The sequence below is a fragment of the Sander lucioperca genome, chromosome 12 (assembly GCF_008315115.2).
Source record: "Sander lucioperca isolate FBNREF2018 chromosome 12, SLUC_FBN_1.2, whole genome shotgun sequence".
In the NCBI taxonomy this organism is placed as follows: Eukaryota; Metazoa; Chordata; class Actinopteri; order Perciformes; family Percidae; genus Sander; species Sander lucioperca.
Window position 1 is genome coordinate 23220402 of NC_050184.1, and position 23367 is coordinate 23243768.

At 43.7% G+C, this 23367-nt stretch overlaps 1 protein-coding gene across 1 annotated transcript in view; it reads left to right on the forward strand.

Annotated features, from left to right (window-relative positions):
- Positions 1–19759, forward strand: part of ptpn18 (protein tyrosine phosphatase non-receptor type 18) — a 42376-nt gene extending 22617 nt beyond the window's left edge. Inside the window, exons 11-17 of the mRNA XM_036008465.1 lie at positions 285–380; positions 7490–7530; positions 9844–9954; positions 15651–15829; positions 15911–15997; positions 18395–18526; positions 19539–19759. Of these exons, the coding sequence (XP_035864358.1) occupies positions 285–380; positions 7490–7530; positions 9844–9954; positions 15651–15829; positions 15911–15997; positions 18395–18468 (588 nt within the window). The 3' untranslated portion in view covers positions 18469–18526; positions 19539–19759. The remainder of the gene's footprint in view (positions 1–284; positions 381–7489; positions 7531–9843; positions 9955–15650; positions 15830–15910; positions 15998–18394; positions 18527–19538) is intronic.
- Positions 19760–23367: the final 3608 nt, after the last annotated feature.

The window sequence follows — 23367 nt, forward strand, 5'->3', positions numbered from 1 at the left end:
TTCCCTCCTGTCATTCCCCCTGCTCTGGCGTTCCCCCCTCTCATTCCCCTTGCTCTGGCGTTTCCTCCCCCCTCTCATTCCCCCTGCTCTGGCGTTTCCCCTGCTCATTCCCCCTGCTCTGGCGCCTACGAGGATCTTCACGCTCTTATACAGCAGCAGTCACTGTGCTGCTGACAGTAATAAATATGTGGAATAAATACAAATTACAGCTTTTCTTTCACCAGCTATACAGATGAATGCTTCCTGAAGAACAGTCTGAATAAAAAGTTTGACTTGTATTTCAGGAGCAGTATCAGTTCATCTTCACAGCAGCCATCTGTATGTTCGAGCGACTCCTGAAGGCAGCCGACGAGCGTCAGCTTTACTCCAACCTGTCGCAGGTAAAACACACAACAACATTCGCTTTGAGAGTCACTGTCACTGCGTTTACATGCACAGCAGTAACCGGGGTATGGTCTTAGGGCACGTCCACACGTACCAAAACGATCTTTTTTTCCCCTGTCTTCCCTGGAACCTTGTAAAAAAAATGTGTGTCCAAACGGATCCATTTGTAAAAGATTCAACGCGCTACTTCATATTCCAGGCCTATAGGTGGCGCTGGTTCTGCTACAGAAATTCACCAAAAATGGAGAAGAAGAGCAATAGTCTTCAGTCACTCCTGATCATAACATGATAGACTATAATAACCAGAGGCGGATCTACCGGGGTGGCATAGGGTGGCAAATGCCACCCTAAAAGAAAGCCTTGCCACCTCTGCTGCCACCCCATTTGGCAGCAACGAATTCAAAGTGATGGCCAATTTGACAATTTACAAGCGCGAATCTACAATGTCCGACTGCAGTCAGACATTGACTTGCTTCCCCTCTCACACATCTGCCACTCATCACCTGTGTCTTACCTTAATGTCTTTCCTGTGATAATACTTCTATCATACCTCTATCTCCTATTAAGTGAGATCTCATCGTATGGTCACTTATTCCTAATATGAACTTTCACATAAAACCTCAAATGCCAGACATTGATTGCATGAGATTAAGTTTGTCTGTCTGAGTTTGTAAATGGCAGCCTGTGCCCTTTTGTAGTGGAAATACTATTTCTCATCAAACTGTGATAACTGTGATTAAATTCAGTATACGTCTGCCATATGTTGCCACCCCTCAAAAATTCCTGCCCCGCTCTCGCCACCTCATAAATATTTTTCTAGATCCGCCCCTGATAATAACTATCACCACTCCTCATTTTATAAAGGCCGCCGCAAGAAAACATGTCTTTGTTTACATTGTATAATGTGCTGTTGGATTGCTTTTTATTTTGCAATTCTGACTGCCATCGGACATGATTGCAGCGCGCTAGCTAGCCGAGCTAACGTTAGCGCGCTAGCTAACATCGGCAGTCAAACAAACATCAATGAGCCAATGTCTTTTTGATAATCTACACATTTTTCTTACGGTAGCCTTTCTACAATAAACCGTGCTAAAAGTCACTATAATCCGTTCAAGGAGTTGATAAGCAGACAGATTAGCTAGCTAGTTGATAAGTTGTCTACTTCCACTTTATAAACGGCTAACCATAGCAGCTAATGTTAACATTACGTCCCTGCTGGAGCGGCAGCTACTTTAGCGATGTTTAACGTTAGCTACATAACGTTAGCTACATAACGTTAGCGGTCGAGGGGTGTGGTGATGACAGCCAAAAGAGAGCCGTTTTCAAATTTTTCACCCTTGGACCAGGTTTCAAAAAAGTGCGTTTTCAGGCAGTGCGTTTACCGAATTCGTTCGGACGATCGGCCCAAACGATGCAAAACATGTGCGTTTGCATCAAAAAGCGTCTCCGTGTGGATGGCCCCTTAGTTAATAACCGTGAATAGTGAATAACTGGGTTAAGCCAGTTCTCCCTGTATACATGAGCGGGGAGGAATGACGGAGTAACTCTACCTCCGGGCCAGTAGGTGGCGCTCTGCCAACGCACAACTAGCTTTTTCTTCCGGTTGACTTACAGTATGTCAAAATTAATCCGACCGGCCACTAAATTAGTAAAATTTAACATCTTAAAGTTTCATTCACACGCTCTTATAACAGCGTTGGACAGCACTGTGTTCTCAGATGACAACTTGTTTGGCTCATTATATCTGTAACCAGTGTCGGGTGGAGTTAGCAAGTTAAAGGACAAATGGATACAGAGTCGATCGTTCTCAGGGACATGTTTTCATGCTAATCAATGTGTCTCTAGCTTGAAACAAGCTAGCGCAAACACCTGATGAGCTTATAATGCTAGTATTCGCCATAGACTGTATATAAGAATGGACCAACAGATCCCGTGTCTCTGGACGGAGACCAGTGAAGGATATTAGAAGATCTTTCCCGGTGATGGCTGAGCGTTACTGAGCAGCCTCCAACTGAGCTTGAAGACGTAGATGTGACGTGAGCAACCTGTCTGAAAGTTGGAAGTCTTCTGGTAGCTGTGCCAAGAGAAATCTCAATCATTCCCAATCTAGCAGAGACGGAGAGCGTAGGTATATGTAAGGAGATAACATAGACACAGGCTAATTATTGATCACTAAAATGATAGTTAACATTAGTAATTAAACTTAAACAGCTAATGGAAGTCCAAACTGCCTGAGAGCTTCTCCTGTACTATACGGTAATTCCTCTACTATGAGACAGTAAGTCTCGTGGTTATGACCCAATCGTTAGCCTATTTTTATAAAAACGTCTGCTACGGAGCCATAACGTGAGGTACAAGGTAATGGAGCCTTTTATACACTGTCGTGTTTCTTTAGAAATAAACAATGGACAAATAGAGTCTTTAAACTCTTCAGATGTAAAGTTATTCTCTGTCAAAGTGACGTCAAAATGAATGGCAGTCAATGGGATGCTAACGGGAGCTGATGGCTTGGTAGCATCAAAATGGCGCCATAGGAGCTACGGGTCGTTGACAGACGCTTACCCCCTTGGTATTTGCTAGGTTCAAAATATCACCACACTTCCACGGTAGCATAATGAGGGTCCCTACATGTTAACCCAAGCATTGAGAACTTTGTAAGCGTACAGACAGTTTATTACAAAGATAGTTTATAAAGTCGCGTTCATGTTTACAAGCAGGCGCCATCTTGGGAAAATGGTCATGATCAGTCAAACCACGAACGCCATAGATGGACAATCTGTGATTTGGGCATTGCCGTTTTGTTGTATGGTGTCATAGCAATGACTACAACTCACAGCGCCGACGGATTATTTCCACTTCAAATAACACTTAGTGTTGGGCCGGGTAGATCCTAAATCAGATCTGCTAGAATGGTCAACGTAGTTAGGTTTAGGCATGGGGAATGGGGATTGGTTAGGGTTAGGGTAAGAATACCATGGTAAGCCAATCAGAGGCAGAATTAGGCAGAATTTAGGCATAATTAGGCATAATTAGGCAGAATTTAGGCAGAATTTAGGCAGAATTAGGCAAAATTAGGCAAAATCTAGGCAGAATTTAGGCAGGATTAGGCAGAATTAGGCAGAATTAGGCAGAATTTAGGCAGAATTTAGGCAGAATTTAGGCAGAATTAGGCAAAATTTAGGCAGAATTAGGCAGAATTTAGGCAGAATTAGGCAACATTTAGGCAGAATTAGGCAGAATTAGGCAAAATTTAGGCAGAATTAGGCAGAATTTAGGCAGAATTAGGCAGAATTAGGCAAAATTTATGCAGAATTAGGCAGAATTTAGGCAGAATTAGGCAAAATTTAGGCAAAATTTAGGCAGAATTAGGCATAATTAGGCAGAATTTGGGCAGAATTAGGCATAATTTAGGCAGAATTAGGCAGAATTAGGCAGAATTAGGCAGAATTTAGGCACAATTTAGGCAGAATTAGGCAGAATAAGGCATGCCCAGCGGCACATACTTTGACATTGACACATATATCAGATCCGATGTAGCATCTACCGTGGGCCAGCGGAGTAAGAAGGGGCATTTGGAGCATGTGCAGACGCTTAACCAAATCACACCCCGATTGCGGGGGATCAGCATTCACACACTCCTATTGGCCAGGCGTCCATGCTTACGCAAGGTAGGTCCTATCCAGTGACCAATCGGCTATCCTGACCTTAACTGCTCGAGCTGCTATTGAAGGGCGAGTCTTGGCGTGGCCGTAGTAGGGAAACAAATTTGGCACCCCGGTTATGGTGTATACATGCAGGAATCCCCCAGTTACTGAAGGACTTCTCTCGGTCAGTTAACCGGGTTTTGAGAACTCTGATTTTAACCGTTGTTTACATGGCGTTTATTGCCTTCAGGGTTCAAAATTAACTTTTTCGTCCACCAGCCAAATGGCTAGTGAATGGTCACATTTTACCAGCCACTCAATAGACTACCATTGCTTTTTGGCTGGTGAGTGAAGCAAATCTACCAGCCAGTTGCATATTTTACCAGCATTTGGCTGGTAGATGGTGCTAATTTTGAACCCTGATTGCCTTACCCCGAATATAAAGTTTTTTAAACTGCATATAAACACAATAATTGAAGGGCTGATGAAATGAGTTTGTTGGAGGAAGTAGACGGAGAGCAGCTGCAGAAAGAAAAGAGGAAGTGAATTGTTAATCAGACTTCCTCTATGCAAAACAGTTTGAGAGCATATTGTTCAGAGACACACAGAGAGGGAAGCTGCTCGACATTTGAACAGAAAGAAAATCCACTAAAACTAAAGTAGAACTAGTGGAGGACACACGCTGACAGGTAGGTCCGCTTCCACTTTAACTTTACTCAAATTAAAACCATAACAACGTCACGTTGTAACTGCAGGCACAGCCACACAGCGATCACGACAAACACACATTAAATACATGTCGTTTCCATCCAGACTTCATCGGTTTCATGCAGCTTTTTTGTTTATTCTTCTGATTTATGTCACTAAATCTAACTTCTCGAGGTTGAGAAGGAGACATCATTACATGTTACTCAATCAAAAAGGGAAACGAGGATATTTAGAAACACATTCCTTCTCCTTTCCAGATGTGGAGGAAGTATTCTTTACACTTTACTGCAGTAAAAGTACTACTACCACACTGTCTGTCTGTCTGTCTGTCTGTCTGTCTCTCTGTCTATCTGTCTATCTGTCTCTTAATCTGTCTGTCTCTCTGTCTGTCTGTCTGTCTCTCAATGTGTCTGTCTGTCTGTCTGTCTCTCTCTCTCAACCTGTCTGTCTGTCTCTGTGTCTGTCTCTCTGTCTCTCTGTCTGTCTCTCTAAATCTGTCTGTCTCTCTCTCTCTCAACCTGTCTGTCTGTCCATTTGTCTCTCTGTGTCTCTCTCTCTCTCTCTCTCTCTCTCTCTCTCTCTCTCAACCTTTCTGTCTGTCTGTCTGTCTGTCTGTCTCTCTCTCAACTTGTCTCTCTGTCTGTCTGTCTCTCTGTCTTTCTTTCTGTCTGTCTGTCTGTCTGTCTGTCTCTCTCGCTCTCTCAACCTGTCTCTCTGTCTGTCCATCTGTCTGTCTGTCTGTCTGTCTGTCTGTCTGTCTGTCTGTCTCTCTGTTTGTCTGTTGATGACGCTGATATTTAGAAACATATTTCTTCTCCCTTCCAGGGGTGGAGGAAGTATTCTTTACACTTTACTGCAGTAAAAGTACTAATACCACACAGTAAAAATACTCTTTTACAAGTAAAAGTCCTGCGTTGAAAATGCTAAATCAGGGAAATGTAGTTAACGTGTTAAAGTATAAAAATGTCCCCGGTCACTGTTGCATGTAAGAGTTTATGTAGAGCGAGTTATTACCATAGACAGTATATAAACTGGACCAGCAGGTCCCGTGTCTCTGGACGGAGACCAGTGAAGGATGTTAGAAGATCTTTCCCGGTGATGGCTGAGCGTTACTGAGCAGCCTCCAACTGAGCTTGAAGACGTAGATGTGACGTGAGCAACCTGTCTGAAAGTTGGAAGTCTTCTGGTAGCTGTGCCAAGAGAAATCTCAATCATTCCCAATCTAGCAGAGACGGAGAGCGTAGGTATATGTAAGGAGATAACATAGACACAGGCTAATTATTGATCACTAAAATGATAGTTAACATTAGTAATTAAACTTAAACAGCTAATGGAAGTCCAAACTGCCTGAGAGCTTCTCCTGTACTATACGGTAATTCCTCTACTATGAGACAGTAAGTCTCGTGGTTATGACCCAATCGTTAGCCTATTTTTATAAAAACGTCTGCTACGGAGCCATAACGTGAGCTACAAGGTAATGGAGCCTTTTATACATTGTCGTGTTTCTTTAGAAATAAACAACGGACAAATAGAGTCTTTAAACTCTTCAGATGTAAAGTTATTCTCTGTCAAAGTGACGTCAAAATGAATGGCAGTCAATGGGATGCTAACGGGAGGTGATGGCTTGGTAGCATCAAAATGGCGCCATAGGAGGTTTGCGGTCTGAGGAGAAGCTGACCCCCTTGGTTATTACACGCCCTTGGTTGAATACTCAATTCTGATTGGTCAATCACGGTCTTCTACGGTCTGTTTATTTCTGTATAAGAGACATGTTGTTGCCATGGACTGAGGGCCCATCGTTGAACCATTTTAAAATCAATGAAACCAAAAAAGTGGAAACAGATGTGAAGAATCAGCAGAGATAACCAAGAGGGTCAGCTTCTCCTCACAAAGCGTAGCTCCTATGGCGCCATTTTGATGCTACCAAGCCATCACCTCCCGTTAGCATCCCATTGACTGCCATTCATTTTGACGTCACTTTGACAGAGAATAACTTTACATCTGAAGAGTTTAAAGACTCTATTTGTCCATTGTTTATTTCTAAAGAAACACGACAATGTATAAAAGGCTCCATTACCTTGTACCTCACGTTATGGCTCCGTAGCAGACGTTTTTATAAAAATAGGCTAACGATTGGGTCATAACCACGAGACTTACTGTCTCATAGTAGAGGAATTACCGTATAGTACAGGAGAAGCTCTCAGGCAGTTTGGACTTCCATTAGCTGTTTAAGTTTAATTACTAATGTTAACTATCATTTTAGTGATCAATAATTAGCCTGTGTCTATGTTATCTCCTTACATATACCTACGCTCTCCGTCTCTGCTAGATTGGGAATGATTGAGATTTCTCTTGGCACAGCTACCAGAAGACTTCCAACTTTCAGACAGGTTGCTCACGTCACATCTACGTCTTCAAGCTCAGTTGGAGGCTGCTCAGTAACGCTCAGCCATCACCGGGAAAGAGACTTCACTGGTCTCCGTCCAGAGACACGGGACCTGGTGGTCCATTTCTTCAACTGTCTATGGAGATAATGGGGAGACGCTAAGCTAACGTTCCGTTGATGCAGAGATATAACATAGATAGATACTTCATTCATCCCGAAGGAAATTTTAGAGTAATAAAGACATATTTAAGAGTTCTTTTGTACCTTCAAAGGCCTTTTTTTCTGTCAAATAAATAAAAAATAAATACATATGTGACTTTTGAAGACTGCAGATGAACTGAAGTAAACTATTCTGTTTGTTCACCAGCAGCAGAAGAAACCCGTGAAACCACCTCCTGTCTCCAAGAGGTAGAGTCAGTCTGTCTGTCTCTCTCTCAATCTGTCTGTCTCTCTCTGTCTGTCTGTCTCTCTCTGTCTGTCTGTCTGTCTGTCTGTCTGTCTGTCTGTGTGTGTGTGTGTGTGTCTCTTCTCTCTCTCTCTCCATGGTGTTACAGTAAATTAACACTTTCTCACCCTCCATCCCCATGTGTTACCACTTTGCCATGGAAACCGAGAGGAAGAGGAGGAGGAGGAGGAGGAGGAGGAGGTTTAGATGCGAAAGAAAAGAAAAGAGAAGCAAAAGAAATTTAAGGATTGAAATAGGTGAGGAAGGAGGAAGTGAGAACAGGAGGAGAGGTGACCGAGTGGGGGAGAGGATGATAAAATGGAAGATGAGAGGATGATATGTAGAAAAGAGGAAGAGTGTACGGAGGAAGAAAGGAAAGGTGAGAGAGGAGGAGACAAGTGAAAGAAGCAGAAAACAGTGAGGGAGGAAAGGAAACAAGAAAGGAAACAAGAGAGGAGACGAGAGGAGAGACAAGAGAGGAGACGAGAGAGGAGACGAGAGAGGAGACAAGAGAGGAGACGAGAGAGGAGACGAGAGAGGAAACGAGAGAGGAGACAAGTGAGGAGACGAGAGAGGAGACGAGAGAGGAGACGAGAGAGGAGACGAGAGAGGAGACGAGAGAGGAGACGAGAGAGGAGACGAGAGAGGAGACGAGAGAGGAAACGAGAGAGGAGACGAGAGAGGAGACGAGAGAGGAGACAAGAGAGGAGACAAGAGAGGAGACAAGAGAGGAGATGAGAGGAGAGACAAGAGAGAAGACGAGAGAGGAGACAAGAGAGAAGACAAGAGAGAAGACGAGAGGAGAGACAAGAGAGAAGACGAGAGAGAATTCGAGAGAGAAGACAAGAGAGAAGACGAGAGAGGAGACGAGAGAGGAAATGAGAGAGGAGACAAGAGAGAAAACGAGAGAGGAGACAAGAGAGGAGACAAGAGAGGAGACAAGAGAGGAGATGAGAGGAGAGACAAGAGAGAAGACGAGAGAGGAGACAAGAGAGAAGACAAGAGAGAAGACGAGAGGAGAGACAAGAGAGAAGACGAGAGAGAAGTCGAGAGAGAAGACAAGAGAGAAGACGAGAGAGGAAATGAGAGAGGAGACAAGAGAGAAAACGAGAGAGGAGACAAGAGAGGAGACAAGAGAGGAGACAAGAGAGGAGACGAGAGGAGAGACAAGAGAGAAGACGAGAGAGAAGTCGAGAGAGAAGACAAGAGAGAAGACGAGAGAGGAGACGAGAGAGGAAATGAGAGAGGAGACAAGAGAGAAAACGAGAGAGGAGACAAGAGAGGAGACAAGAGAGGAGACAAGAGAGGAGACGAGAGGAGAGACAAGAGAGAAGACGAGAGAGAAGTCGAGAGAGAAGACAAGAGAGAAGACGAGAGAGGAGACGAGAGAGAAAACGAGAGAGGAGACAAGAGAGGAGACAAGAGAGGAGACGAGAGGAGAGACAAGAGAGAAGACGAGAGAGAAGACGAGAGAGAAGACGAGAGAGGAGACGAGAGAGGAAACGAGAGAGGAGACAAGAGAGGAGACGAGAGAGAAGACGAGAGAGAAGACGAGAGAGGAGACGAGAGAGGAAACGAGAGAAGAGACAAGAGAGGAGACGAGAGAGGAGACGAGAGAGGAGACGAGAGAGGAAACGAGAGAGGAGACAAGAGAGGAGACAAGAGAGGAGACGAGAGAGAAGACGAGAGAGAAGACGAGAGAGGAGACGAGAGAGGAGACGAGAGAGGAGACGAGAGAGGAGACGAGAGAGGAGACGAGAGAGGAAACAAGAGAGGAGACGAGAGAGGAGACGAGAGAGGAGACGAGAGAGGAGACGAGAGAGGAGACGAGAGAGGAGACAAGAGAGGAGACGAGAGAGGAGACGAGAGAAGAGACGAGAGAGGAGACGAGAGAGGAAACGAGAGAGGAAACGAGAGAGGAGACAAGAGAGGAGACGAGAGAGGAAACGAGAGGAGAAGCGAGTAGCGAAAGAGTTGAGGAAGTGAGACTAAGAGAGAGAAGAGCAGACATTAGAGATGATGATGATGATGATATTAACCACAGATAAATATCAGTAACTGTGCCGCCTGTGTGGCTGTGATCCGGTTAGATCACTCTTGTAACAATCAGTGTAACCATGACGACTACGGCCCCACGGCAGGACCAGGAAGTAGCGAGTGCTGGGACTTCCTGCTGAGCTTTGAATATGCAGCTGTGTTAAAGGGACAGTTCAGAGGATTGCTGAGTGAGTTGTCTCTCTCTCTCTCTCTGTGTGTGTGTTTCCTAATGTGTGCAGATTGTCACAGCAGCCGGACATGAATGATACGTACGCTGTGGTCAACAAGCCCAAACACCCCCCCACAGTAGACCCCGCCCACTCTGCTGTAGCCCCGCCCAGATCCACCAGGTAAACAAACACCTCTTCAACCTAAAAGTTAAAAAAAATAGCAACACTTGGACTTAATTGGTCGGTGTAACGCTTATCAGTTCAACTTTCTAAGCACAAACGGACATTTGGAAAAACAGAAAAATGGGTTTAAATGTCCAATTTTTCATTTTTTTCCACCTTGGCAAATTAAAAAATTGGATCTTTAAACTGTTTTTACAATTTTCTGTTTTTATTCAGAGGATCAGAAATTTAGAAAATTACAAAATTGCGTCTGAGCTCCAATTATTCAATACTGCGATGATATTCTCTCCCTTGTCCCGCCTAGCTACGAAAAAATTGGATATTTGAACCCATTTTTCTGTTTTTCCAAATGTCTGTTTGTGCTTAGAAAATTGAACTGATAAACGTTACACTGACCTTAATAGATCATAAGTTATGTTTAAATCTGAGCTTGATAGGTGATCATCATGTGGCGACGATAGTTAAGTTTAGACACCAAAACCACTAGTTAAGATTATAAAAAAAGATTGTGGTTTGGGTTAAAACAGCGGTGCCTTTAAGTACACTGAACAAAATTATGAACGCAACACTTGTTGTTTTTGCCCCCATTTTTCATGAGCTGAACTCAAAGATCTAAGACTGTTTTCTACGTACACAAAAGGCTTATTTCTCTCAAATATTGTCTGTCTAAATCTGTGTTAGTGAGCACTTCTCCTTTGCCGAGATAATCATAGACAGTATATAAGAATGGACCAGCAGATCCCGTGTCTCTGGACGGAGACCAGTGAAGGATATTAGAAGATCTTTCCCGGTGATGGCTGAGCGTTACTGAGCAGCCTCCAACTGAGCTTGAAGACGTAGATGTGACGTGAGCAACCTGTCTGAAAGTTGGAAGTCTTCTGGTAGCTGTGCCAAGAGAAATCTCAATCATTCCCAATCTAGCAGAGACGGAGAGCGTAGGTATATGTAAGGAGATAACATAGACACAGGCTAATTATTGATCACTAAAATGATAGTTAACATTAGTAATTAAACTTAAACAGCTAATGGAAGTCCAAACTGCCTGAGAGCTTCTCCTGTACTATACGGTAATTCCTCTACTATGAGACAGTAAGTCTCGTGGTTATGACCCAATCGTTAGCCTATTTTTATAAAAACGTCTGCTACGGAGCCATAACGTGAGGTACAAGGTAATGGAGCCTTTTATACATTGTCGTGTTTCTTTAGAAATAAACAACGGACAAATAGAGTCTTTAAACTCTTCAGATGTAAAGTTATTCTCTGTAAAAGTGACGTCAAAATGAATGGCAGTCAATGGGATGCTAACGTCGGGTGATCGCTTTGTAGCATCAAAATGGCGCCATAGGAGGTTCGAGCTCTGAAGCGAAGCTTACCCCCTTGGAGATAATCCATCCTCCTCACAGGTGTGGCATCTCAAGATGCTGATTAGACAGCAGGATTATTGCACAGGTGTGACTTAGGCTGGACACAATAAAAAGCAGGGCTCCAGACTAACTTTTTTTCATTAGGAGCTCAGTGGCCCCCAAATGAAAATTTTAGGGACACAACCAGAAAATTTAGGGGCACACGCCGTAAATCAACATGCTAACCAAATTATTTTTTTATTATTAATACTAATTACTAATACATACTTCAGAATCAGAATCAGAAAGGGATTTTATTGCCAAGTACGTTGCACATACGAGGAATTTGTCATGGTGTTGTTGGAGCATGTCACACATACAAATATAAGAAGGATAAAAAGAATATAAACAATATAAGTATAAACATATACACACAGTACGTATTAATAACGATAAAATAAATTTAAATAAATAGTAAAATAAGTTAAACAGTAGTAAAAAGGGACGCTACAGCAGAGTAGGTACAGTGGCATGAGGAGCCAGAGGTGGGGTGTGGAGAGAGTCAGGGGGGGTTCCGAGCCTTGTTTAGAAGGCTAGTGGCGGAGGGGAAAAAACTGTTTATGTGGCGTGAGGTTTTGGTCCTGATGGACCTCATCCTCCTGCCAGAGGGGAGTGGCTCAAAGAGCTTGTGTCCGGGGTGGGAAGGGTCAGCCACAATCTTTCCAGCACGCTTCAGAGTCCTGGTGGCGTATAGGTCCTGGAGCGGCGGCAGATTGCAGCCAATCACCTTCTCAGCTGACCGAATGACACGCTGCAGTCTGCCCTTGTCCTTGGCAGTGGCAGCAGCGTACCAGATTGTGATGGAGGATGTGAGGATGGACTCAATGATGGCTGTGTAGAAGTCCACCATCATTGTCTTTGGCAGGTTGAATTTCTTCAGCTGCCGCAGGAAGTGCATCCTCTGTTGTGCTTTCTTCACGAGGGAGCTGATGTTCAGCTCCCACTTGAGGTCCTGGGAGATGGTAGTTCCCAGGAAGCAGAAAGACTCCACAGTGTCAATTGTGGAGCCACAGAGGGTGATGGGGGCAGGTGGGGCTGGGTTCTTTCTGAAGTCCACAACCATCTCCACTGTCTTTAGAGCATTGAGCTCTAGGTTGTTTTGGTTGCACCAGGTCACCAGGTGGTCAGCCTCCCACCTGTAGGCGGACTCGTCTCCATTAGAGATGAGTCCGATGAGGGAGGTGTCGTCCGCAAACTTCAGAAGCTTGACGGACTGGTGACCGGAGGTGCAGCTGTTGGTGTACAGGGAGAAGAGCAGAGGAGAAAGAACGCAGCCCTGGGGGGATCTTGGCTTCTTGGGGACAGGGATTATGGTTGAGGTCTTGAAGCAGGCTGGCACGTGACATGTCTCCAGTGAGGTGTTAAAAATGTCTGTGAACACTGGAGACAGCTGGTCAGCGCAGTGCTTCAAGCTGGATGGGGAGACAGCATCCGGTCCAGCAGCTTTCCTGGGATTCTGTCTCCTAAAGAGTCTGTTGACGTCCCTCTCGTGGATGGAGAGAGTCGTCACTGAGGTGGGAGGGGGGGTGGAGGTGGAGGGGACCTTTAAGGAGGGCATTGGTGGGGGGGCCCAGGACCCTGCTGAGGTGGGCGAGGTGGAGGTGATGCACAGTGGCTGTAGCTGTAGGGAGGTGTCGTGGGGGATGGTGTCAGGACTGTCCTTTTGTCTTTCAAATCGACAGTAGAACTCGTTCAGGTCGTTGGCTAGGTGTCGGTCATTGAAGGAGTGGGGGGTTTTAGGCTTGAAGTTGGTGATCTGCCTAAGTCCTTTCCAGACAGTCGCAGAGTCGTTAGCTGAGAACTGGCGTTGGAGCTTCTCAGAGTACCGATGTTTAGCCTCCTTCACTGCCTTGCTAAACTTGTACTTTGACTCTTTAAATCTGTCTTTGTCCCCACTCCTGAACGAGTCTTCCTTAGCCAGCCTTAACCTTCTGAGTTTGGCTGTGAACCAGGGTTTGTCATTGTTGTAACTCACCCTGGTGCTTGATGGAACACAGCAGTCCTCACAGAAGCTGATGTATGACGTCACAGCCTCTGTGTACTCATCCAGACTGTTGGTAGCAGTCCTGAACACATCCCAGTCAGTACAATCCAAACACGACTGGAGATCCTCCACAGCTACACTGGTCCACTTCCTTGATGTCCTCGCTACAGGTTTGCAGAGCTTTAGTTTCAGGTGAGAGATCAGGTGGACCATGACGTGGTCAGAGTGCCCCAGTGCAGCACGGGGGACAACGTGATAAGCATCCCTGACTGTGGTCTAACAGTGATCCAGAATGTTCTCCTCTCGGGCATTTAATATGTTGTCTATATTTAGGGAGTTCATGAGTGAGGTTCCCTTTATTAAAGTCACCAAGGACAATAACTAGGGAGTCCGGGTTGGTCCGCTCCACACACAGTATCTGGTCGGCAAGCATGCGCTGCGCGTCCTGCACGTTGGCCTGCGGTGAGATGTAAACACCGACCAGAATGAATGAATGGAACTCACGGGGTGAATAAAAAGGCTTACAGTTTATGATGAAATACTCCAGGTCAGGAGAACAATGCTGCTGGATCACTGTCACATCGTTGCACCAACCGCTGTTGATGTAGAAACAGATTCCTCCACCTTTAGTTTTGCCGGAGAGGTCCGTGTCTCTGTCCGCTCTGAAAAGCTGGAAGCCTGCCAGCTGCAGCGCAGAGTCCGGTATTATTCCACAGAGCCACGTCTCCGTGAAGCACAAAACAGCAGATGAAGAAAAGTCCCTGTTTCCCCTCAACAGCAGTTGTAATTCCTCCACTTTGTTGGGCAGAGAGCGCACGTTAGAGAGGAATATTCCAGGTAACGGTGTGCGTGATCCTCGCTGGCGGAGACGCACCAGCGCACCGGCCCGTTTCCCTCTCCTCCGGCGTTTCGCTGCGTGAGCAAAGGTGAGCGCACCTTTGACCAGAATGTCCAAAATTTCCAGTGAAGGGAGAAGAAAAGTGGGAAATAAGTCTGATGGTGTTGTTCCCCTGAAGTTCACGAGCTCTTCACTTGTGAATGAGATCCGGGTACCATCGCAAGAAACAAAGTTAAAAAACAAAACAGAGCGCTCCAACACACCGTGTCGCCATTCTGCAGCGCCATCTTGATCTACTTTGGTAATAGATGCAGAAATTACAATGTGCTTTATCAAATTCAGTGTCACATTTTATTGTGCACTTTTGAAGATGCAACATAGAAGGTAAACCGACGGCACCATCGCTGCCACGACAGTACAAATATTAAAAAAATATACCATACATTCAGAATTAATAAAAAAGTGCTTAGTAATAAAGTGTTTAGTAACCTTTTGGTCATTTCACAGTTAAAAACAATACTTAACAAATGTATGTAAACATTAGGGGCACTGGCCAATAACGTTCCACTACAAGTAGGCCTCTCTAATTCTCTCAAATTTTGGTCGCAAAATGCGACCATTTGGTCGCAGTCTGTGAGTGAGAGACAGAGAGAGAGAGAGAGAGAGAGAGAGAGAGAGAGGGAGAGAGAGAGAGGGAGAGAGAGGGAGAGAGACAGAGATGAACCCTAACCATAACACCAGATACTGACTGGTTTTCGGACCCCCCCAATACAGTAAAACTGCACATTTTAGAGTGGCTTTTCATTGTGGCCAGCCTAAGTCACACCTGTGCAATAATCATACTGTCTAATCAGCATCTTGATATGCCATACCTGTGAGGTGGATGGATTATCTCGGCTCACTAACACAGATTTAGACAGATTTGTGAACAATATTTGAGAGAAATAGGCCTTTTGTGTACATAGAAAAGTCTTAGATCTTTGAGTTCAGCTCATGAAAAATGGGGGCAGTTTATTTTGTTCAGTGTAGTATTCCTGGGACATGAACACCTGTTTCCTGGTGAAAGTCTTGTGTTTTCTCCTTAACTTCTTCAGGACATGAACACCTGTTTCCTGGTGAAAGTCTTGTGTTTTCTCCTTAACTTCTTCAGGACATGAACACCTGTTTCCTGGTGAAAGTCTTGTGTTTTCTCCTTAACTTCTTCCAGGACATGAACTCTGCTCCCCGGCTTGAAAGCCCTGTGTTTTGGGATCCACTTTTTCAATGCTTCCTTCCTTCTTACACACTTTTACTTCAATGAGGTTTTGAATACAGGCCTTTAACTTGTATTTGAGTATTTCCACCTAGTGTATTAGTACTTTTATTGCAGAAAAGGATCTGTATGTCATAATTTTGACTCACGGTGAGTGTTTCTGTCTCTCAAATGTTCTTCCCTATGTGTGACCGTCTCATGATATTTAATCCTCAGGACCCTGCCCCCGTCCCCGTCCCATTACTATGACAACGACCGTGCAGGAGCATCGGCAGCGGCCGTCTACAGCAGCGTCAGACCTCGAACTAAACCAAACACCCTGCCGCTCTCGGTCACGCCCATCTACGACACGGCACAGCCATCCAATCACAGGCTGGAGGAGGGGCTGCTTCCAGGTAAGGCGAAAAGGAGGGATGTGAGAATGAAAATGTGAGGAGGAGATAGTTAAGTGACTCAGTGACTCTTCTCTCTTACAGTTAAACGTCTTTCATCAACGGACCACGATTATGAAGATTTGTCACCGTCAGTCCCGGACATGACCCTCTGCTCACCTGGCGGTATCGGTCAGTACACCTGGACAGTCTTGCTATGTCTCAAATCGCGCACTTCTGTAATTACACTTGCTATTTTGAGTACATTGATGAAGTGTGGCCAAACGCAGCACTGCTGATGCTGCAATAAAAGCGGTCTAAGGGTCTTATCTTGCACCCGGCACAGCGCAGCGCTAAGCCCGACCCGAGTGTCTTTGCTAGTTTAAGACCGACGCAGTTGTCAGTTTCCTGCACCCATCTGTGGCCCATGGGCGTGTTGGTCTTACAGGGAGGTGTGTTCAGGTGCATTCTGGGAGTGCTGGTCTTACAGGGAGGTGTGTTCAGGTGCATTCTGGGAGTGCTGGTCTTACAGGGAGGTGTGTTCAGGTGCATTCTGGTCTTACAGGGAGGTGTGTTCAGGTGCATTCTGGGCGTGCTGGTCTTACAGGGAGGTGTGTTCAGGTGCACTCTGGGCGTATTGCTATCTTGAGGCAGCGGGAAGTGATGGCTCCAACCTGGTCTAAAGTCAGTAACGCAGCATTTCATTGTTATTTTAACAGAGCATTAGTAAAATGCTCCTAGGCTCGTGCACAGCACGCACACACTATGCTTGTTACACACACAGGGACGCACAGCAGCACACACACATGCAGAAGATTACAAATAAAAATATTACGGTGCAAATCCTCCATCATAACAGCAATGCTCCAAGGTCCAAACGCACCTGGCTTTTAAAGGGAATGGGAGATGATCTCTGATTGGTTGATTGTTACGCCCAAAACACACCTCTGATTAATGAAGACACTAAGTACAACCCTTTAGAACCATGCGCCCAGCACACCCTTTTTTCCGCCGTCAAACTAGCAAAAGTGGATTTGGACATGCCCTAAACACACCTGCACCAGGCGCTTTACGCCGTGCGCTCAGATCGTTAAAATAGGGCCCTGAATGTTGAGTGTGGAACGCTGGACGCTACTCACACTCAACGGCCACCATTTTGCTATGGAGCAGAAGCTACGGGACCGCCAATGTATTTTTAAACTTGTGAAGTATAGGTGGCAAGGAAGCTGCAGCGGCTATTGTTGAAACGGCGAAACAAGAACTATACAAATGTAATACATACGCACAATGATTTGCCGGATTCCACCCTTTCTGGTCTACGTGTATTATTTTTTATCTGTATCTGTATATAAAATGTACCCCCTCCATCAAAGTGACCATACTTTACCAATAGCCTAAACCATTTATTAGTTAAAAATAAAATATACCAGTATATAAAATAGCAGTATAATAAACTAAGTAAAGCGCTGTAACGTGAACACATACTGTCATAGAAGGATAAAATCTGAGCAGCAGTTGCTGGTTGTATTTAGCCGCCACAGAGCTCCGGGATGCCGGCTACCAGCGACAGTTGTTTAGCCGCCAGTAGGTGACTGTGAGCCGCCACAGAGCTCCGGGATGCCGGCTACCAGCGGCAGTTGTTTAGCCGCCAATAGGTGACTGTGAGCCGGCTACAGAGCTCCGCCAGATGACGCTCCTTTCAGGGGCCGTGGTAGTGGAGTTTAGCCAGAAAAAGTGAGCGTCATGCAGTGATGACTGGTTAAGTTAAGGAAAAAGATAGTGACAATCCCGAGGTACGAACAAGCGTTTCCTGGGTGAAAGTATTTTGTTTTCGCCACAAAGTGAACTCGCTCGCTGGCTTGAACACGCTGTGTTTTATGTTGACACCACATTGTGCTGTTTCACTCTGAGATTATTTTACGTTGGATATTAAAGTTAATAAATACGTGTTTTGGCATGGCTGGCTGAGTGGCTCTATATCCAGGGTGGTATTAAAAGGGGAATTTCTCTTACGTTTTGTTGTGCATGATCAAAAGACTTTCTTCACAAATCGCACCCTGTACAAACGTGTGTTTTTTTCCGATACAGCCACTACACTGCAGTCAGTTAGTGAGGAAACAAGCCATTTATCATTAAAGTGCTCATATTATTCTCATTTTCAGGTTGATAATTGTATTTAGAGGTTGTACCAGAATAGGTTTGCATGGTTTAATTTTCAAAAAACACCATATTTTTGTTGTTCTGCACATTGCTGCAGCTCCTCTTTTCACCCTGTGTTCAGGTCTCTGTTTTAGCTACAGAGTGAGACCTCTCACTGCTGTAACATCTTTGTTGGCAGTCGCTCAGTACCTAGGTAAGGACTACTAGCCAGTCAGAAGCTGAGTATGAGGGCGTGCCACGCTAGCAGTTCTTTTTTTCGAGTTGTTTGTCGCTTTCTTGACGCTTTTTTCGACGTCTTTGTTGCTTCTTTCGACGTAGAGAGAAGCAACAAAAACTTCATGAAAGCGTCTTTATCTGCACTCTTCATAATGAAGAATACATTCTGATTGGTGCAGGGACACTGAGACGCCGTGTGTTTGTGTGTTTCAGGGTTTAACTGTCGTATTCAGAAGCCGAGAGGACCCCGAGACCCTCCGGCCGAGTGGAGCCGCCTGGAGAGATGAAGCCGTTAAACTTCACTGGTTCCCTTCACTAACAGACTGGGAAGATAAACAGGGTTTTATTAACGTTAGGGCTGTCAAACAATTAAAAAATGGAATCTAATTAATTACATACTCTGTGATTAATTAATCGAAATGAATCGCATACATAATTAACGGTGCCTGAACCGATACTTTTTAAGAAAGTAAAAAAAGAAAAGAAAACAAAGGGTACTAAACAACAGTTGGTGACATTAAAGAACGGCTTGTTTATTGCTAAGGCCATATGGTCAAAATTAAATGATTTAATAATAATGTATAACAATAACAATAACTTATTTCACTAGTAAATTGCTGTTGAACGACAAAAACAACCACCAGATGGGAAAAGGACATTTACAATAACTTCAAATGCACCACGAGGCTGTAGTTTACCAGTTTCATTGAACGCACCGTCTGTGTTGTTTCTCCGACGGCTAAAACACAGTCAAACTTTACACCGTTCAGCGTTAGCTGTCAGCATTTTAACCATGTTTAATCCAGCTACTAGCTAGCGAACGTTAGCTGCTGTCGAGTATAGTGTTAACTAGCTAGCGGTAGGCTAACGTTAGCTGCTGTCGAGTATAGTGTTAACTAGCTAGCGGTAGGCTAACGTTAGCTGCTGTCGAGTATAGTGTTAACTAGCTAGCGGTAGGCTAACGTTAGCTGCTGTCGAGTATAGTGTTAACTAGCTAGCGGTAGGCTAACGTTAGCTGCTGTTGAGTATAGTGTTAACTAGCGTCACATGCAGCGGTGTTTGTGTTTCCTGTATCGTCTTCAGAGCATCAGAGAGAAGAGCAGACATATCAGTGGCTCCAGATTTCGGTAGCCAGGGTTGGCAGGAAGAAGATTTTTACAAGTAAATGTTCCAGTTAATGATCCAGGCAGCACATTCTCGTCTCCCTCCTTCATTTTACAGTCCAATGGAGGCTAGAACGGCTCCGGGTCAAACGTCAATATGGAATGGATTAATCTGCGTTATTTTTTTAACGCGTTATTTTTTCTCAGATTAATTAATCGTAATTAACGCTATTAACGTTATTTTGACAGCCCTAATTAACGTTTTTGTAACTATTTTGATGCTTCATTTGACATTTTGTCGAAATTTCCAGTGAGGGTGTATTTGATGTCCATTAAGTAATGTTGGAATTTCCCCCGCCGATTGTCACAATAAAATACCAAGGATAGCTGTCTGTCCGCATCTATTTGGGAAGGCTTGAGCCTACATTACCTGTCGCCCACGGTCGAAACGCCCTCAAAGAAATGCCTAAAACATCGAAAGAAGCTACCGAAACGTCGGAAAAAAATGCTGAAAGAACCATAAGAAACTAAGAAAAAAGTGACAAAAAACACGTCTTTATCTACCCTAATATATATATATATACAGTACATATATATGTACTATATATATGTACTGTATATATATGTACTATATAATATATGTACTCTATATATATATATATATATATATATATATATATATAATAGAGGTGTGAATCTTCACTGATGTCCCAATTTGATTACGATTATCATGTCAGCGATTCGATATCTCGATGCATCAAATACATTTTTCTATTAAAGCCATATAGGATATTTAATTCATAGCTTTTCAAGCTTCAACAACCAAACATTCTGCAGTGCTCTAATACTAAAATAAACTACAGCACTGAGCACACGGCACTTCCTGAATCTGCAAAACATACCAGAATATGTAAACAGAAAGGTTGTCAGGCATACATTAAATTATAAACAGAAATAATTGATTATGGCCCGGCCGATTATCAATGCAGCATCGTCCACGTCCACGAGTCGATGCATCGATTATTTGATTAATTTCAACACCTCTACTATATATATATATATATATATATATATATATATATATATATATATATATATAGTACATATGTATCTAAATATATATATAGTACATATATGTGTATATATATATATATATAGTACATATATATGTATATATGCGTATAAATATATATATATATATATATATATATATAGTACATATGTGTATATATATATATACAATATACTCTTGTATACTCACTCTTTAACTCAAACAATTTGGAGCTGTGAGACTGAGTCGTGTTGATTTTGATTTGTTTGTCATGTGATCTTATAATAATAATAATAATAATAATTTTTACTTTTTATTGATCCCCGGGGGGGAAATTACAATGTTTCCGATGTCTGGATATATTCATGGTCTTCATGCTGAACCTTTGTGCTCCAATCTTTGAGTTTTATAAATGATTTTAAACTTTTATTTTAAGCGTATATGTGTCTCTGTGTGTGTGTGTGTGTGTGTGTGTGTGTGTGTGTGTGTGTGTGTGTGTGTGTGTGTGTGTGTGTGTGTGTGTGTGTGTGTGTGTGTGTGTGTGTGTGTGTGTGTGTGTGTGTGTCTGTGTGTGTGATACTTTGACAAGAAGAATTTAACATGTGAATGAATGAAATAACTTAAATATAACTTGTATGTGAAAACAAAAAAATACGTTAAAAGTTCATCAATAAAAGCCAAATGTACTCAAAGTATGAAAAGTAAAAGTACTTGTACCTTCACGTCTTCCACCTCTCAGGGTTCCACCGCTGAACACCAGGAGGCAGCAGACATGAAACAGCTGCACACACACACACACACACACACACACACACACACACACACACACACACACCAAGCCAAGATGAGTGTAAAGGTTCTCAGATGAGAAGAAGGTGGTTTTAATTAAACCTTTGGCATGACTGGACTGTGTGTGTGTGTGTGTGTGTGTGTGTGTGTGTGTGTGTGTGTGTGTGTGTGTGTGTGTGTGTGTGTGTGTGTGTGTGTGTGTGTGTGTGACATCATCAGATTACGAAAGATAGCGGAGGTGATTCAGCACACACAACCTGTACAACATGCTGTAACTGAAATCTGTGTGTCTGTGTCTCTTTGTGTGTGTGTGTGTGTGTGTGTGTGTGTGTGTGTGTGTGTGTGTGTGTTAAATCCTTTGCAACCACAGGACCTTCCTGCACTCTCATCATGCTTTGCTGTGCGCATAGTCCTCTTGCAAGACACACACACACACACACACACAGAAGTGTGCAGAACAAGTCTGTCTTAATAAAACCTAATAAGTGTGTGTGTGTGTGTGTGTGTGTGTGTGTGACATCATCAGATTACGAAAGATAGCGGAGGTGATTCAGCACACACAACCTGTACAACATGCTGTAACTGAAATCTGTGTGTCTGTGTCTCTTTGTGTGTGTGTGTGTGTGTGTGTGTGTGTGTGTGTGTGTGTGTGTGTGTGTGTGTGTGTGTGTGTGTGTGTGTGTGTGTGTTAAATCCTTTGCAACCACAGGACCTTCCTGCACTCTCATCATGCTTTGCTGTGCGCATAGTCCTCTTGCAAGACACACACACACACACACACACAGAAGTGTGCAGAACAAGTCTGTCTTAATAAAACCTAATAAGTGTGTGTGTGTGTGTGTGTGTGTGTGTGTGTGTGTGTGTGTGTGTGTGTGTGTGTGTGTGTGTGTGTACGTAAAGAGTTGTATCACAGTGTGTGGTGGAAATTAACTAAGTACATTTACTCAAGACAAGTACTGCACTCAAGTACAAATTGTGAGTATTCTCTTCTCATCCCTTTAATACTTCCACTGCACTACGTTTATCTGACAGCTTTAGTTACTGAAATTAAAGTTTTTGCTCACAAAACATGTGACATACACATACTTTCACTAACTGTTTGACTACCTGTGCCTGTGTACATCTCCGGATACATAGTCATTCATGCTTTTATCTCCTCCAGAGTTGATTACTGTAAAACGTCCGGTATACTCGCCGTTCCTGACCTGTCGCGCGACAGTGTGACGTCATGGGAGCGCCGTAACTATTTATACTCGCGCTTGGTGGTCGGGACACTAGCTGCAGTCTTCTCCTGAACAGAGGTGGCGCTAATGAGGAAAGGCTACCGACTTTTTTTAGTTAGTGAAAGAAAAACTGTTGCTGAAGAGAAACAAACACAGTCAGTTGTAAACAAGGGGGTCAGCTTCTCCTCGGAAAGCGTAGCTCCTACGGCGCCATTTTGATGCTACCAAGCCATCACCTCCCGTTAGCATCCCATTGACTGCCATTCATTTTGACGTCACTTTGACAGAGAATAACTTTACATCTGAAGAGTTTAAAGACTCTATTTGTCCGTTGTTTATTTCTAAAGAAACACGACAATGTATAAAAGGCTCCATTACCTTGTACCTCACGTTATGGCTCCGTAGCAGACGTTTTTATAAAAATAGGCTAACGATTGGGTCATAACCACGAGACTTACTGTCTCATAGTGGAGGAATTACCATATAGTACAGGAGAAGCTCTCAGGCAGTTTGGACTTCCATTAGCTGTTTAAGTTTAATTACTAATGTTAACTATCATTTTAGTGATCAATAATTAGCCTGTGTCTATGTTATCTCCTTACATATACCTACGCTCTCCGTCTCTGCTAGATTGGGAATGATTGAGATTTCTCTTGGCACAGCTACCAGAAGACTTCCAACTTTCAGACAGGTTGCTCACGTCACATCTACGTCTTCAAGCTCAGTTGGAGGCTGCTCAGTAACATATATGAAACAAGACTGAGTGTTAGTTTCCATCCACTCCATTGTTGCGTGAATGTTAGTATAATATATCAGGCTGTTCTTTGCTATTTCTACAGACTAGGAGAAGATGAAAAAGGTAAACAACGGCAGAACTGGCAGCAGCATTGACGAAGAGAAGCACTTTGAATACTTCAGAATGTCTGCACAACGATTGGATGAGCTACTTAGTGGATCAAGCCTTTCATTCACCGTAAAAGAACTCATCTTAACCCAGTACGTTTACAAGAGAGACCTGCA